Source organism: Chiloscyllium plagiosum, unplaced genomic scaffold (assembly GCF_037043375.1).
Source record: "Chiloscyllium plagiosum isolate Xiang-an unplaced genomic scaffold, Cpla_swu_hap1 HiC_scaffold_22, whole genome shotgun sequence".
In the NCBI taxonomy this organism is placed as follows: domain Eukaryota; kingdom Metazoa; phylum Chordata; class Chondrichthyes; order Orectolobiformes; family Hemiscylliidae; genus Chiloscyllium; species Chiloscyllium plagiosum.
This window is the reverse complement of record NW_028270160.1, coordinates 38,753,632-38,770,599: the sequence shown is the minus strand read 5'-3', so window position 1 is coordinate 38,770,599 and position 16,968 is coordinate 38,753,632. Positions and strand designations below refer to the sequence as shown.

The following is a 16,968-nucleotide window of genomic DNA, read 5'->3' as shown; positions in this document are numbered from 1 at the left end:
ATCCTTCCTATAGGAGGGAGACCAAAGTTGCACACAATATTCCTTGTGCATGAATCACAAAGAGCTAACATACAAGTTCAGCAAGTAATCAGGAACGCAAGTGGATTGTGGGTTTTTATTTCAATGGGAACTGGAGAATAAAAATAGCAAAGTCTTACTGAAACTTCAACAGACCAGTCAGGACACAGCTGGAATACTCTGAACAGTTTTGGTCCCCTTATTTAATGGAAAATATACTGGCATTAGAGACAGTCCAGAGAAAGTTCAACTGATTGATACTGGGTATGGAGGGACTGTGTTATGAGGAGAGGTTGAGTTGGTTGGACTTGTAGTCATTAGAGTTTAGGAGGAGAGGGAAGCCTATTGAAACATATAAAAATTTTAGGGATATTAACAGGGTAGATGGAGTAAAGTGGTTTCCCTTTCTGTGAGAGTCTATGACCAGGATATCTGACAGGTTAATTAGAAATCTTTGAGGAGATAACGAGGGGGGTGTAGAATAGATGCAATATATTTGGATTTCCAAAGAACATTCTGCAGAGTACTCCACATAAGATCAGAGCCCATGGTGTTGGGGATAGTATATTAGTGTGGCTAAATAATAGAAAACAGAGTCGGGCTAATGGGGGCATTTTTAGAATGGAACCTGTAACTATTTGAGTGCCACTGGTCTAGTGCTAGGACCACAATTATTTGCAATATATTTCACGACTTGAAAGACGGAAATATATTAATGCCAAATTCGCAGATGACACAAAAATAGGCATGTGATGAGGGTGACACAAAGAGTCTACAAAGAGATATGGATAAGTTGAGTGGACACTTTCATTGCAGATGGCATTTATTTTCGGTAAATGTGAGGAGAGTTAAGGACCAGAGGGCATAAACTCAGAGTAAGGGGTCAACCATTTAGGATAAAGTTGAAGAGGAATTCCTTCTCTTAGAGAGTAGTGGACCTCTGGAATGCTTTAGCACAGAGAATTGGTTTGGCTTGGTGCTTAAGAAAATTCAAGGCTGAGGTAGACAGATTTTTTTATTAGTAAGGGAATCATGGGTTGAGGGATGAGGAAAGTAGCGTTGAGGATGATCAGATCAGCCATGATAGAGTAGATTCAAGGGGCTGAATGGCCTACTTCTTCAGCTATGTCTAGTGGTCTTATTCAATCATGATTAATCATTTTTTGCACAATTAATTTATGCTGTGTATATTTATAATGCCACAACTTTTAATGTGAATAATTGGTTTACAATACCAAAGGGCACTTGTGCCACAGTGGTAGCATTCCTACATCTGAACCAGGATGCCTGAGTTCAATTCTTTCATGTTCCACAATTGGGTAATAACATCTTTGTCAAGGCTGATTAGAAAAATTCAATAAGCCAATCCTGTCTTTGAAATGTTTTCTTTGCACATGCCAAGGCTGGCTGACACTCTGACATGCATGGTAGATAAAGATTTTAAGGAAATTGCAAAATCTTTACATTCACAAAAGCTCCAATCCACAAATTAATCCCGCTTGAGCTGAAAATTACACTTAGTCTTGATCATACAGGAGAAGTGTGCTATTATTACTAATTTGCTGCCTCATTGTTCATATAAGAAATGTGCTCAAGGTTCAAGACAATATTGAGACCTAATAGGATGCATATCTTACAATGCAGATAAATCCTGGAGGTGCGAGATAATTCCAATAGTGTAAGAAGTAATTGTAGTTCAACATTTTCTACTGGTTGTCCGAGGCATGATATGCATAATATTGGAGCTCATGATTCTTAACTTCATTTGCCTTTGACACTGACTTCATGCAGAAAGTGTTCTAAAATAAGAGCACTGTAAAAAACCTGGAGTAAAGCACAGAAAGATAATGGCATTGTTTTGCGTAATGTTGTGGCTGTTTTCCTCGAAAGGAGACCTTGAAGAACTTGCACAGAAAATCAAGAAGCCTCTGTCACAAGTGTTCCTTCACGCCAGCATCTCATGGCCTGGTCCAATCAATTCCTCTAGGACTTGAATGCGATGTGGCGAACTCTGCTCTTTTCCAATGGCAACCAGATCTGAAGGCAAGTTAAGTAGGTAACATATAAGATCTGCCAAAACAAATTTCTGAGTCAAAGTCCATTACATATGGACCTGGGGTAAAAAGAAACCTGCAGGTGATTTGATTTTGGTTCAAATCAAACAATATTTTTCATTCTCACAGTGAAAGGCAGCTTTTAATTGGCGAGTCTATGTTACTTGTTATCAGACACTTTATCTTCAGTACCTAGCTTACCAGATGTAATATGCTACAAGGCAAACAATCTTTCCTTCCTATCAATTTGCAGCTAAATAAGAATTCACATTTCACACCAATTCAGAAAAAAGATAAAATCAGTTATGCTGAATAGTTTCCATAAAATACTAAATTGCTAACTATATTTATATAAAAAGATAATGATGCGCATAAGTAAGCAGTATTGGTAAGTAATTACATATCCTCAATTCCTATTAGACATTTGGAAAAGAGTCCACAAGCAAAAAAAAATGCAAAAAAAAAAATGGCAGTTATGCTGAATCCTTTCCTGGAATCGAGATCAGGTAATTTTGAGAAAGACATTTCGGGCCAGAATTCAGTGTGAAGCCAACGGTGAGGCTGACAGCACCTGCCATTGTTCATATACAAATCAAATGGCAACTTCAGGCAAGCAAAGAGACTTAGTCAAACATCCCAAAATATGGAAAGTACAAGACATGCCGCACCTCTGTAAACTTTGCCTCCTTATTCCAAGGCACTCAAGGAAATGATGTTTGCGTTTCCATGTAGATACCAACTATACTCACCATAGAAACTTAGGGCTTCTGCATTTCAGCTCACTTGTAATGTTTGAAATGCTTAACCACTGTCAAACAAGCTATAAATATGTGCTTAATTCTGAAAATTAACAGTTGGAAGCGTGGAATCTCATATCTACCTCTCAATGAATATTGTAAGAAAATATCAAATTAATTGGCAATTATCACATTGCTGTTTCTGGGATTTTGCTGACAGCAAAGTAGTCACTGCATCTGCCACATAACAAGGTGACACTTAAAAAAGGTCTTCATTGGCTGTAAAATACTTTGAGACATTCATTATTCATGCAAATTCCTACAAAAATGCAAGTCTTAATTCATTCCTTCAGTTTTTAATTGTTGTACATTTTAAAATATAAAATGTTAACTTCTGGAATTTTAATGTTTTACTTGTTTCTGTTCTTTCCATCTATATCCCTTAATCAAACTTCTTATTTTGCTCTTTATATCTCATTTGACCCGAAATTCAACTAATCTAATTTTCATCTCCTTTTCTCCACATGTACAGATTTAATTTCACAATTCTTCAGATGACTACTACGTTCATTCAGGTCTCAGATGCTTAGTTTTCCTCAGTGTAATATTCTCAAATTCCATTTGCAGGAAGTTGTCATTCAAAAAGGAATTCAAACGTACAAAGGCAAGTCTCACTGATGGCAGATATTTTTAGCTGTCCTGCTGGAGCACCATTTGATTAGTGTTCTCTTACTCAAACAGCCAAATGCTTTTATTCTATCTGCAACACATATTCTTCATAAACAAAAACAGAAATTGCTGGAAACGCTGCGTAGGTCTGACAGCATCTGTAAAGAGAAATCAGAAATAACGCTTTGGGATCCAGTGACCCTTCCTCAGAAAAATTTCTTTTTGAATTACTCAGTTTTGCGGAAGAGTCATATGACCCAAAATGTTAACTCTGATTTCTCCCCACAGAGCTGCTGAGCTTTTCCAGCAATTTCTGTTTTTGTTTCTAATTTCCAGCATCAAAAGTTCTTTTGTTTTTATTCTTCATAAATCCAAACATGTTAGAATTAACATCAGGAAGGGCTCCTGTGGCACAGTGGTAGTGTCTCTACATTTGAGCCAGGAGGTCCTGTTCAAGTCCACCTGCTCTGGACATGTGTAATAGCATCTGTGAACAGGCTAATTGGAAATATCTAGAATTAATACAGAAGCCATGCACCATTATATTACTATGAGCAGAAAAATTGACTTAAAGGTTTAGAGACATCCATGTGGAAGATTGACAGAATGCACTTGAGAGTTACGGATTTACAACACCTAGGGAAAATGCTCTTTGCCTCTAAGTCATCAGCAATATGTTGTCCTTTTTTAATGTTACACTGCTAAATTGTACTGGATTTTGTTTTGCAATTATAAGTATTTTGCTGTCTGGAGATAAAACCAGTGATCACAAATTTCTAACAGGATATAAATGGAAAAAGCATCAGGAAACAGATCAGAGCTAACTTGAATTGGCAATCCCTTCTAGTCATGTATAGCCATATGAAACTTCCCGATAAAAGGAAATTTAGAGAAGACATACACAGAATTAAGCAAACTAATACATGTTAACTTACTTGGAAGATGTGTAGTTAGGAATGGGATTTTGATTGGAGATAGTGTCAGGAGATATGGTTGCATATTTGCAGGAGGCAGTTCTTGTTTTTTTTCTGTTTCAACTGCGACCATTGCTGCTGCTGCTGCTGCCGCTGCTGTCGCTAATACAACTGCCTGATTATTGGTAACCCATTTGAAAGTTGGTTCAGAATCACCTGAGAATAAACCATACACATTTTATATTATATATATCAAAAAGTTGGGTTCAAATTTAATATCCACATAGATCTGAAGGTTACCTTAACAAGTGCAAAATGACTGTTTACATTTTCCAACTATCCTCAAATAAGACATCAACTAATTTATTTTCCTTGCTGGGAAAAATGATGCCAGTACAGACAACAGCCACAATAAAGCAAAACATCATAAAATTATATAGATAAAAACATTTTGCTGAGGTATTTTTAAAATTTCTATATAATCATTATGCTGTTGAGTTCATAAAAACCGGAGATAAAGTGGAGATGACCATCCAGCCTACTAAGCCTGCACTGCCACTCAACAGAGTCTGGGTAAAAACAATGACTGCAGAAGCTGGAAACCAGAGTCTAAATTAGAATGGTGCTGGAAAAGCACAGCAGTTCAGGCAACATCAGAGCAGCAGTAAAATCGACATTTCGGGCAAAAGCCCTTCATCAGGTTTTCCAGCACCACTCTAATCTAGACTCAAAAGAGTCTGCTCAAACTTTTATATCAATTCCATTTTCCTGTCTATCCCCAAATCCCTTACTGATCACAAATCATCAATCCCAATCTTAAAAACCCTCGAGAGCCCACAATCCTTCTAGGTGGAGAATTACAAAGTTCCACAACTCTCTTGATTGAAGCTATTTCATGTCTCAATTCCAAACAAACATCTTAGACTGCAGCAAATAGAAAACCCCTCTCAACATCTGCAATCCCCCAATAATGTTATGTACTTTGATGAGCTCATCTCTCAATCTTCCAAACTCCAAAGAATATTGGCCTATTCTACTCAGTCTTTGCTCATGGAGGTCTCATTCCATAAATGAGTGAATACTAAATGCACCCACTCTATGCCATACCATACCCTTCCTTAGAAAGGACCTGACGGTGCAGTGTCTCTACCTCTATGCCAAAAGTTCTAGGTTTAAGTCCCACCAAAAGTGTGTCATAACGTGCCCATTTAAAATGACTATCCTCCTTTAGGTAAGGAAACCAACACTCTTCACAGTATTCCAGGGGCAGGGTTTTCAGATGTTTGACTTGCCCACATAACCATCTGAATAGTCAGCCGGGAGCATATTCCACCAATCACAGCAGCCTATAGATGAGTGTGCACTCTGGCATAGGTCCCAGTGGCAGCAGTGACCAGGATTGGAAACAAGTCGGAGAAAGTGAGGTCTGCAGATGCTGGAGATCAGAGTCCAGAGTGTGTTGCTGGAAAAAGCACAGCAGGTCAGGCAGCATCCGAGGAGCAAGCAGTGGTCCTTACTGTACTCTTTTACTCATGAAAATTTTGCTGGTTTAAGCCTCAAATAGACTTGTTGCAAACCTGAGGTGACTAAACTTTATGCCCCAACTTTTCTAAATGGACCTTAGTCAATACATGGAAGTATTTTACCAATCATTGGTATTAGGCTAAGTGGCCTTCAATTGCCTAGTTTTTCTCTCATAATTTTCGTGAATAGCTTTGTTGTTTCCCAATCCATAGCAAATATTCTCGTATCTGCAAGTTCTGAAGTTCAAAATCAACATAACCACTTTCAATGTAACATCCCTTAGAGTTCTAGGATGCAGGCCATCAGGCCAATGGGATTGTTCACTTTTATTCCTGTTAATTTCTGCAGAACCTGGTCTTTACTAATTATTTTAAGTTCCTCATTGGATCATTGCTCTTCACAATTTTCAGTAGGTTCTTTGCGTCTATTATTATTGAATAACTTTGTCATTTCCTTTTTCCTCATTAATAATTTGCCCATCTCTGCTTCGAAAGCCCAACAGGAACTTAGAAAATAGGAGCCGGACTCCATTTAGCCCATTGAGCCATCTCCACCATTCAACTAGATCATTAATTTCTGAAATGATAGCCACTGCCTACCTTTTGTCATACCTTTTATCATTGGTCTACCATGGCCACTTTGCTCCTCATACCTTTGTAGTGCCCTTTATTTAAATTTAAGAACTTTGTCCCAGATTGGACTAAATCACTTTCACATTAGTTGCAATATTCTATCATGGCTTAAACACTTTTCCCTAAGGGGTTATTTATAACAAGATCATTAATCAGCCTTTCCTAATGGCACAATGCTGAATCTAAAATAGCCCACTTTCCAATTATTTATTCAATATGTAATTCAAGAAAACATCTTGTATACATTCCAGGATTTCATCCTTCGTAGTACTAGAATAATAAGGTTTACCCAGTCTAAATGCAAATTGAAATCATTCATGTTTGCTTTATTATCCTTGTCACATGGAGTTTTAAGTTCTTAGTTTAAACTGTGCCCTAAATTCCCCATTTTGACTTCCATTTATCCAAACATATACTAAAAAAAAAGTGGTTTTACATTTCCTGCTCAATATTCCCATTCTGTTTTCTTCAATTTTTGGTCCTTTTCTAATTTTAAAACTCTCTCAACCTTTTGACTGACTACTCTTTGTTTCAAAATGTTGCATGTCTCTTTTTACTGTTCCAATATTTAAAATAAACAGAACACTCAATGTAAACAGAGCACTAACGTAAACAGAGGCTATGCAACGGATGAATGGACACCGCACAACAATCAGACAGGAGTGCTTCCCCCCACCCCCAGTCAGAGAACACTTCAGTGGTCCAGGGCATTCGACCTTGGACCTTCAGGTGACCGTCCTCCAAGACAGACTTTGGGACAGGGAACAATGCAAATTGGCTGAGCAGAGGCTGATAGCTAAGTTCGGTACCCATGTGGATGGCCTCAACTGGGACCTTGGGTTCATATCACACTTCAGGTGACCCCACTGCACTACAGGCACACGCAGACACATACACATAGACACAGACAGACGCACACTCACAGACAAACATACACATACAGACATTCCTAGACACACGCACGACTACACACACACTCCTATGGAGTCATACACCCAAGCAGACTCTCTCTCTTACACGAGCTCTCTCTCATATGCTCACACATACACTCCCACACTCTCACGTACACATGCACCCTCTCACAGACTTATATCCTTTTACACTCACACACACAGACACACGTACACATAAATTTGTAGGTGAATTTGTACTTGCAGAATTACATTTTATTTTGCTCAAAAACTGCATGAACCCATATAAGATTCTGTAAATCCACTTGTTAGATTAGAATCAATTTGAACATTGTGGCATGGACAGTCTCACACAGGGCACCTCACACCTTCAATGCATTACCTGGGCTGACATGGCACCAATTGTTAAAGTTCACTTGAGAATGTAACTTTAAAAAACGGTTCTGCAATTTACATATGAAAGAACTGAAACCGACATGTTCATTCTAAAAGGTGAGAGACTTAACAAACAATCCAGGTTTGTTTCAATATATGATTTCAGTTGCATGACACTGTAAACGTTTGTAATAAATTCTGTGTCTTATGATCTTATACTCCACAACCATCTGATGAAGGAGCAGCGTTCCAAAAGTTAATGCTTCCAAATAAATCTGTTGGACCATAACCTGGTGTTGTGTGATTTTTAACTCAGAACACTCAAGTTATTCTTACCAATCTGTTTGCATCAGTAGATTAAAATGAAGTTGTCAACTTAAACAGGATCAGCAAAGCAAAAGTGCCTTTATTTCCATCTATTCAGCCAACTTGTTTACCACATAAATATCTATCAAACTTGAAAAAAATTCCCAAAGGTCTTACTTAAGTAGAACATGTAATTTTACGAAAAAAATACATTACAGCTTCGTGTGGAGATCTGCTAATGTCCTTCTGAAATTCTGAAGGATAACACATTGCAATTGAAGATTTAGCCAGAGTACAGAAAAGCAATTTAATGTTTTATTATATTTACAACCATGGATAATAAAGGATGAAGTGGACTTATAACAATCTTGATAGAAGCATAGCATTGGATTCTTTTTCCACAATTTAAAGCAAGTTGTAAAAGATATTGGATAATTAAGCTATGCAGTGAGAATCATCGAACTTTACCTCATAAAAATATAACAAAGAGCTGTATCTTGGACACTGAAATATTCTTTACTCTGCAATAATAGCAAAGTTGTACAGCTACCTCCCCACAACCTCTCCAAGTCTGGGTCCAGAAACAAGCCTGTGAAGAAATACCCAGTCTTCAGCATGCCACCTCTACCATTTTCCTTGTGAATAAAATTATAGGGCTTTTTTCTCTGCCATTTTCATGTTTAATATCAGTGGTAGGAAAAATAATGGATTCAGAAGTAAAACATGTAGAAACAAAAAAAAAAATCCAATGAACAGTCAGCATGGATTTCAAGAGGGAGATTTTAACTGACCCAAACTTATTGAATTTTTTGAGGAGGTAACAAAGTGACAATAATAATGTAATAGATGCAATTTTTTTCTGAATTTCCAAAATGTCTTCAATAAAATGTTCCATAACAGACTAATGAATCAGATCAGAGAATGTGGTATCAATCAATAAGTGCTAGAATAGATTCCCAGCTGACCTTAAGAAGAAAGGCAGTTAGCAGGAATGAAAGATAGTCTGGCAGAGTGGCAGAAATTGAATGTGGTGTTCCATTGGATCAGTGCTAGAACCACTATACTCACAATGTACATGAATGATTTAGAATCATAGAATCCCTACAATGCAGAAGCAGGCTATTCAACCTATTGAGTCCACACCGAACCTCCAAACAGCATCCCACCCAGACCCAACCCCTCTATCCCCATAAGTCTACATCCACAATCCTGGACACTATGGGAAATTTAGCATGGTCAAGCCACCTAACAAGCATATCTTTGGACTGTGGAAAGAAACCATGGCATCCAAAAAAACTCATGCAGACTCAGGGAGAATGTGCAAACTCAACACAGACAGACTGTCACCTGAGGGTGGAATTGAACCTGGGTCCCTTGGCACTGATAGGCTGTGTCGGTTCTGTCTTCCAAATATGAGAGCTGTTGGTCAGAACAATCCATTGCCTTCAGGAGTAGCATGTAGATCTGATACAGTCTTACACCAGGCTACCATGAATTTTACAGTGCACACAGTGCATTCTGCCAGACCACTGATGTGGACAGTGAGAAGACGCACTATGTTGAATAGTCCAGTTTCTGTACATATCTTCAAAGGGTTTATTGTGTACAGTAGAGCTGTTTTCAAACACAACTTGTCAAACATCAGTCAATGTGTCAGTGTGGTATTTTTGAGTCATTGCACAAAAGGAAATTTCGTGAAGTAATCAGTCACCGAAAATGTGCCTAAAGTATAAAGGCAAACTTTTACTCACAATAATTAAAATAAAAGACAGTAAAGTAGCTGGCTTCATCTCCTGTCTCAACATCAATAAAACATTACAGGTGCTTAAAACTTAGTTCCAGCTGTTAATATTCCAGCTGTTAATATTTAATATATGCAGCAGCCACCTCATGGGCATGACATTTGAGGCTAACCCCATGAGCCTATACAGAAATAAAACTATTGAAACAACAAGTAACCAGAGGACCAAGACAGCAGAACACCAGGTTATAGTGTCAGGCAAACTGATCAGCCTGCACACCTATTTTAGCAAATTATTCATTCAATTTTATATAGTTACATGTACATAGATTCATGGTTACCCAACTGGATGATGCCCATTTTGCCAAACAAGTACATAAAAAGTAATATGAACACCACTATCTACATGACGTTGTATCTTCCTTCTCCCAAACCTGAGACCTTGTCTCTCAGTTCCAATGTTCTCAGAAATTGCACTGGGTTTCAATTTATCTACTCACTGAAAGATATTCAATATTTGAACTGATTAAATAATTCAGCTGACTAGCAACAGTACTGGAGCTACATTGCATTTGATGTTCTACTTGGGTCGTAATTTAACAGTAACTGTATTGAATGAGGACCAAAATGCCTCCAATGTCTATTACATTCAAAATCTAGGTAATACATATTAACATTCAAAGTAACAGTTGCAGAACTTGTTGTGACAATTCCATATACATTTTGATCCTTTAGCAGAGCAGAGGTCAGTTTCATACACCTCAGAGTAAATACTAATATTTCAGTTCTAATGGAAGAGCAACACAAGGCAGCAAATAACTGCTGCACACCTCAGTCTTTCTCTAAAGTTAATTAGTATTTTGATAACACTGTAGATTTCAAAAGGAAAAGAAATGTGACACATTCCATTAGTATTTAAAATGACTTCTGTCGGAATGCAGAGACACAAACTGAAGACAGACTTTCACTGCAAATGTGATATTTGGAATCAAGATGGTTCAATCATCAACCTGGAGAAAAATATTAAAGTGTGAATCATTGAACTATTACCACAGCATTTTGGAGAGGAATGAAGATGTGATCTAAAGCATGAAGGTTTATTCTGAAATGCAACTCAATAAAACCTTGGTAAAGCCACAACCATTGCATTGTGGTGTCACATCATACTACAGAAAATGGAAAAACATTTCAAGACGACTTGCTAGCACTCTTTAAAAAAGGAAATAATTCATCTTACAATCTTGGTCACGGTAAAATTGCACCATAGGGTCTTCAGGCGTTCAACTATGTAACTGCTCCAAATGTCTGATTCCAAGTTGTCACCTACAATGGTTCAGTGAGTAGATAAATTGAATGGTTGTAGGGTCCCTAGATATAGGAGACGTGTCAAATGTTGACTGCCATATTCACAAAGAGCTATACATTTAAACAATTGTCATCCATGTGTATTTTCCACTACATAGCTGGTCGAGGCAATGCTTTGCCTAATATGCATTAATTCAGAGAACAAATGTAGAAAAAACAACTTTGTAATGTTATGACTAGCAAGATGAGGGCGACTATTCAGATTAAATCTAAAGGACCAAGTCTCCATCATGGTACATAATCAGTAGTGGAACATGGAAAACACCAATATCACTGCTCACATCTGCCACATCATATTGTAGTTGTTTTAGTTTAACTCTGTTCTTGGATCAGACACAGGCCCCAAGGCACACCCTGCTGAATATTGTTAAATAAAGTAGTGGCAACGGTTCTTTGAATGGTTAAGAAAATTGCTCAGGCCTGTGAAGCTGCAACATAACCAGTTTCCCTATTGTACCTGCATCAGCGAGAAAGCCCAGATTTATCTACAACTGGAATCAGGAGGGGGATGAGGAAAAAGACAAGTCTCAAACTCCTCGGGCAAGACTGCATGAGAGTGGAAAAATTAACTCTTGCGCCTTGCCTGAATACCCCAGACAATTTACTTATTGATCCATGAGGTATTTTTTTCACTTACATTCCACATTACTCTGTTATTATGATGGGTCTTAGGGGAGGCTGCATCTTGAGTCCAAACTAGTGAAAGCTGTTGGTAATCTTATTTGTGAATATGATGTGGAGGTGCTGGTGTTGGACTGGGATGGACAAAGTTAAAAATCACACAACACCAGGTTATACCCTGACAGGTTTATTTGGAAGCACTAGCTTTCGGGGCGCTGCTCCTTCATCACGTAGCTGTGGAGCAGGACCATAAGATATAGAATTTAAGGCAAAAGATTACATTGTCATGCAATTATACGATATATTGAACAAACCTAGATTGCTGTTAAGTCTTTCATCTTTTAGAATGGATTGCAGGTTCGGTTCATTAATGTGTAAATCCCAGAACTTTTTTTAAGTCACATTCTCAAGATAACTTAAGTTTTATAAAAAAAGGTGAGAAAGAGAGAGTGTGAAAGAGTGTGTGTTTGCATGTATCACGCTTTGTAGAGTGTGTGCATGAATGTGATGGAGTATAAGCCAATGAGAGGGTGTGTGCATTGATGAGAGTGTGTGTATGTGTGTGTTGTGTAGTGGGGTCACCTGTAGTGTGACATGAACCTAAGGTCCCAGTTGAAGTCAACCTCATGGATACTGAACTTGGCTATCAGCCTCTGCCTGGACACTCTGCATTGTTGCATATCCCAAAGTCTGTCTTGGATGATGGTCACCCAAATATCCGAGGCTCAATGTCCTGAACCACTGAAGTAATCCCCGATTGAGAGGGAACATCCCTGTCTGGCGATTGTTGCGCTGTGTCCATTCATCTGCTCGTTTCCCCAAGGTACCATGCCTCAGGGCATCTTTGCCTGCAGCGTATGAGATAGACAATGTTGGCCAAGTCACATGAGTACCTGCCACATACATGGTGGGTGGTGTCCCCACATGTAATGGTGGCATCCACGTCGACACTCTGACGGATCTTGCAGTGGTTGCCATGACAGGGTTGTGGTCGATGTTGACCTGAAGGCTGGGCAGTTTGCTGTGAACAATGGTCTGTTTAAGTTTTGGTGGTTATTTAAAGGCAAGAAGTGGAGGCCTAGAGAAGAGTTTGGTGAGGTGCTCATCGTCATTGATAATGTGTTGCAGGCTGCGAAGAACATGGTGTAGTTTCTCCACTCTCAGGAAGTACTGGACAGCGAAGGGTACCCTATCAGTTGCAACCCATGTCCGACTCCTGAAGAGGCCATTACAGTTTCTCGCTGTGGCACCTTGGAACTGGCGATCAATGAGTTGAGCATCGCACCTTGTTCTTATGCAGGTGTACTTCAGCACCTTCAGGTGTCCGTTATATTCCTTCTCATCTGAACAGAGCTGAGCTGAGCTCGTCTGAGCTGAGATGACACATTTGTTTATAAAACCTTAAGTTATCTCAAGAATATGACTTAAAAGAAGTTCTGGGATTTAAATATTAATGAATCAAAACCTGCAACCCCTCTAAAAGATGAAAGACTTAACAGCAATCTAGGTTTGTTCAATATATCATTTCAGTTGCATGACTCTGTAATCTTTGACTATAAATTCTGTGTCTTATAATCCTGTTCCACAGCTACCTGATAAAGGAACTATGCTCTGAAAGCAAGTATTTCCAAATAAACCTGTTGGACTATAATCTGGGGTTGTGTGATTTTTCACTTTTTAATCACAAATTTTCTAACTTTTTATGTTATAAGGTTTAGCACAATGTTTAATACAGGACCACCACTCTCCACAATCTGTTGCTGTTATGTGCTTTCTTATATCACTGAAGATTTAGGCTGACCATTTACATAATTAGCATTTATACTTTACACAACAAAAATCATCTTAGTGTCAAGTTACAGGGCATAGTGGCATACTGGTAAAGTCATTTGGCTCAGGGAATCAGGGTTAAGAATTCAACTCCATCCATGAAAGCTGGTGGAATTTAAATTCAACTGATAATTCTGGAATTAAAAACTAATCCATTAGACCATTGTTGATTGACATAAAAGCCCATCTGGCCCTGGTGTCCTTTGCCTACTTGTGTCTCCAAATGCCCAATAATTTGGTTGATTCCTAAATGACTGCGAGAGCCAAATGAGTTGTAACAAACCACTATTAAATCTCAAGGGAATGAGACCAGATTTACTATCCATCAGCAACAAGAGAGAAAGCCTATGGGTCTTCCTCAATTTACATGTCACAGATGCATCTGCCCATGACAGTATGGATCAGAGTAACCATTTTACAGTCCCTTGGACACCTTCTACCTTTTTTTGTGTGACACTATCTCCATGTTAATTGGGATAGATTTTGAATAGATCCAGCAACTCAAAACTGGGCATCCATGAGGCTTGAGGTTTGGCTTCAGCACCAGCAGAATTGTACTCCATGACCATTTGCAATTTTACAACCTGGGACGGCCCAGGCCACTCTAATGTTACCATCAAGCCAGCCATCAAACCTGCTCCAGAAAAAGAGTTCACTAAGTGTGCAAGGATCAGCAGCAGGCACACCTAAAGATGAGGTGTTGATCTGATGAAGAAACAATACAGGATTACATGTATATCAAACTGTGTAAAAAGCACGCGATAAACACGGCAAAGTGATCCCGTAACTAATGGATCAGTTCCAAGTTCTGCTATCCTGTAACAGCAAGTGGATAATTAAACAACTCACTGGAGACAAAGACTCCATAAATATCCACATCCTCAATGACAGGGAAACACAGAAACGCAGTGCAAAAGACAACGTTGAAGCAAATGCAACCATCTTCAGCCAGAAGTGACGAGTGGATGATCTATATCAGCTCCCTCCTGAGGTACCCAGTCTCATTGATGTCGCTCTCCAGTTCACTCAATCGTCTATTCAAGAAATGGCTAAGGTCGCTCAATACTGCAAAGGACTTACAACATTCGGGCAACAAATGGAAGGTTTGGGGGCCAACAGCTGCACCTCTAGTGAAGCTGTTCCAGTTCAACAATATTAGCATCTCTCCAGCAATGTGGAAAGTTAAGCCAGTGTTACTTGTCCACACAAAACAGGGCAAATCCAACTCGGAAAAATACTACCTGATCAGACTGCTATTGAGAAGCAGCAAACAATGGAAAGAATCCTGAACAGTACTAACGAGCAACACGTTGTTATTCACCCACAGTTTCGTTCTGCCACAGCCATTTAGCTCCTAACCTAATGACAGTCTTGGTCAAAACATGGACAAAACAGCCAAACTCAAAAATGAAAGTGTGGATGAATAATTTGACATCAACAGCACTGATGTAGTCATGGGATCTAAAAACTCTATCAAACCTGAAATTAATGAGAATCAGGAAGAAGTATCTATCTCAAAAGGAAGATAATTGTCGTCAATCATCTCAGATAAAAAAGTCTTAAAACGTCCAACACAACATTTCAATCTTTCCCCCAACACCATAACTTTGCAGTGATTCAATGCCAGAAAAATTACACCTTTATATCAATACTTACTTTGACTCAACAAATTCTCCTTCATTTCTGTCTTGTGGAGTCTCCATACATGAACACAAAAACAGAAACTATAGACTTTGTCAGAATCTAAGTAAAGAATAGCTCTTTGGCCCCTCAAATCTGTATGGTCAAAAATACACCACTGCGTGCACTAGCCCCTCTTTCCCACACTAGGCCCATAGTCTTGAATGATATGACACTTCAATTGCTCATCTGAGTAGTTTTTAAAGATTGTGAAGTTTCCCACCTCAAACATCCTCCCAGGCAACGTATTCTAGACCCCCATTACCACCTGAGTGAAAATGTTTTTCCGCAAATCCCCTCTAAACCTCCTGCTTTTCATTTCAAGATATGCCCCCTTGTTACTGACTCTTCAACTCAGGGGAGTAGCTGATTTCTACTCACGCAGTTTATGGTCTTCGTAGTCTGAAACACTTCTGTCATGATCCTCTCAAACTTCTCTGCTTCAAAGAAAACAACCTGAACTTATCCAGCCTTGTATAGCTCAAATCCTCCATCCCAGGCAATGTCCTGTTGAATTTCCTATTTAGTCCCACTTCAGTGCAATCAGAGCCTTTTTTTGCACCCTTCGAACATCATCTTCTGCTTCTTGCTACTAATTTTGGAGCTTCTAATGACCTGCAGACAGTGCTGTTCATGAAGTCACACATGCTAAACATTTTGACTTAATCAAAGTACTCAACAGTTAACAGTCAACAAATTGAGTCAACATTTTGCAACCAATTTGATTCACTCCATGTAATATCAAGAAATAGTTAGAGGTATTGGATACGGCAAAGGCTATGGGCCCTCACAATGTTCCAACAATAGTACTGAAGACATCATCTCTGGAACTTGCCAAACCTTAGCCAAACTACAACATTGGAATTGACATGAAGATGTGAAAAATTGCCCAAGTATGTCCTATGCACAAAAAACAGGGCAAATCCAAACCACCCAATTACCATGCCATCAGGCTACTCTCAATCATCAGTAAAGTGATGAAAGGTTAGGTTATGGTTAGCAGGGTTATTGGCATTAAGTATCTCTTGCTTCGCAATAACCTGGTCACTGACACTCAATTTGGCTTTATCAAGGTCACTCCATTAGTCTTAGCTCAAACATGGTCAAAGGAACTGAACCCCAGATGGGAAGTGAGAGCGACTGCCCTGACATCAAGGCCACATTTGACTGAACTTGGCATCAAACAGCCCTAACAAAACTGAATTCAATAGGAATTAAACTCTCTGTTGATTGGAGTCATACCAGGCACAAAGGAAGATGGTTGTGGCTGTTTGAGGCCAGTTACCTCAGCTCCAGGACATTGCTGCATGAATTCTTCTCATTAACCTGCTCAGGCATATTATGACACATATCTGGACGACATGGGACCTGAATGCTACAAGAGCCTCTGTTCCTCAGGGTAATTTTTCTTTTATAATCAACTTGCTCAGAGATGCTTGGTGCTCAGAGGTGGAGACACCACCACGAGAACCCTCGTTCCTCAAGATATTTATTTCACATTTTAAATTTCCTAATATTCGGTGATGCAACTCTGAGCAGGCTCAGAGGCAGGAACCTTACCACTGTACTAAAATAACCCCAGCTCCTCAGG

General features: G+C 39.0%; 1 protein-coding gene across 2 annotated transcripts in view; it reads right to left on the bottom strand.

Moving 5' to 3' along the window:
* tcerg1l (transcription elongation regulator 1 like) overlaps positions 1–16,968 on the bottom strand; it is a 773,510-nt gene that overhangs the window by 672,161 nt on the left and 84,381 nt on the right. For both annotated transcript variants that reach the window (XM_043712591.2, XM_043712592.2), the window contains exon 5: positions 4,414–4,608. In XM_043712591.2, coding sequence (XP_043568526.1) covers positions 4,414–4,608 — 195 coding nt within the window. The remainder of the gene's footprint in view (positions 1–4,413; positions 4,609–16,968) is intronic.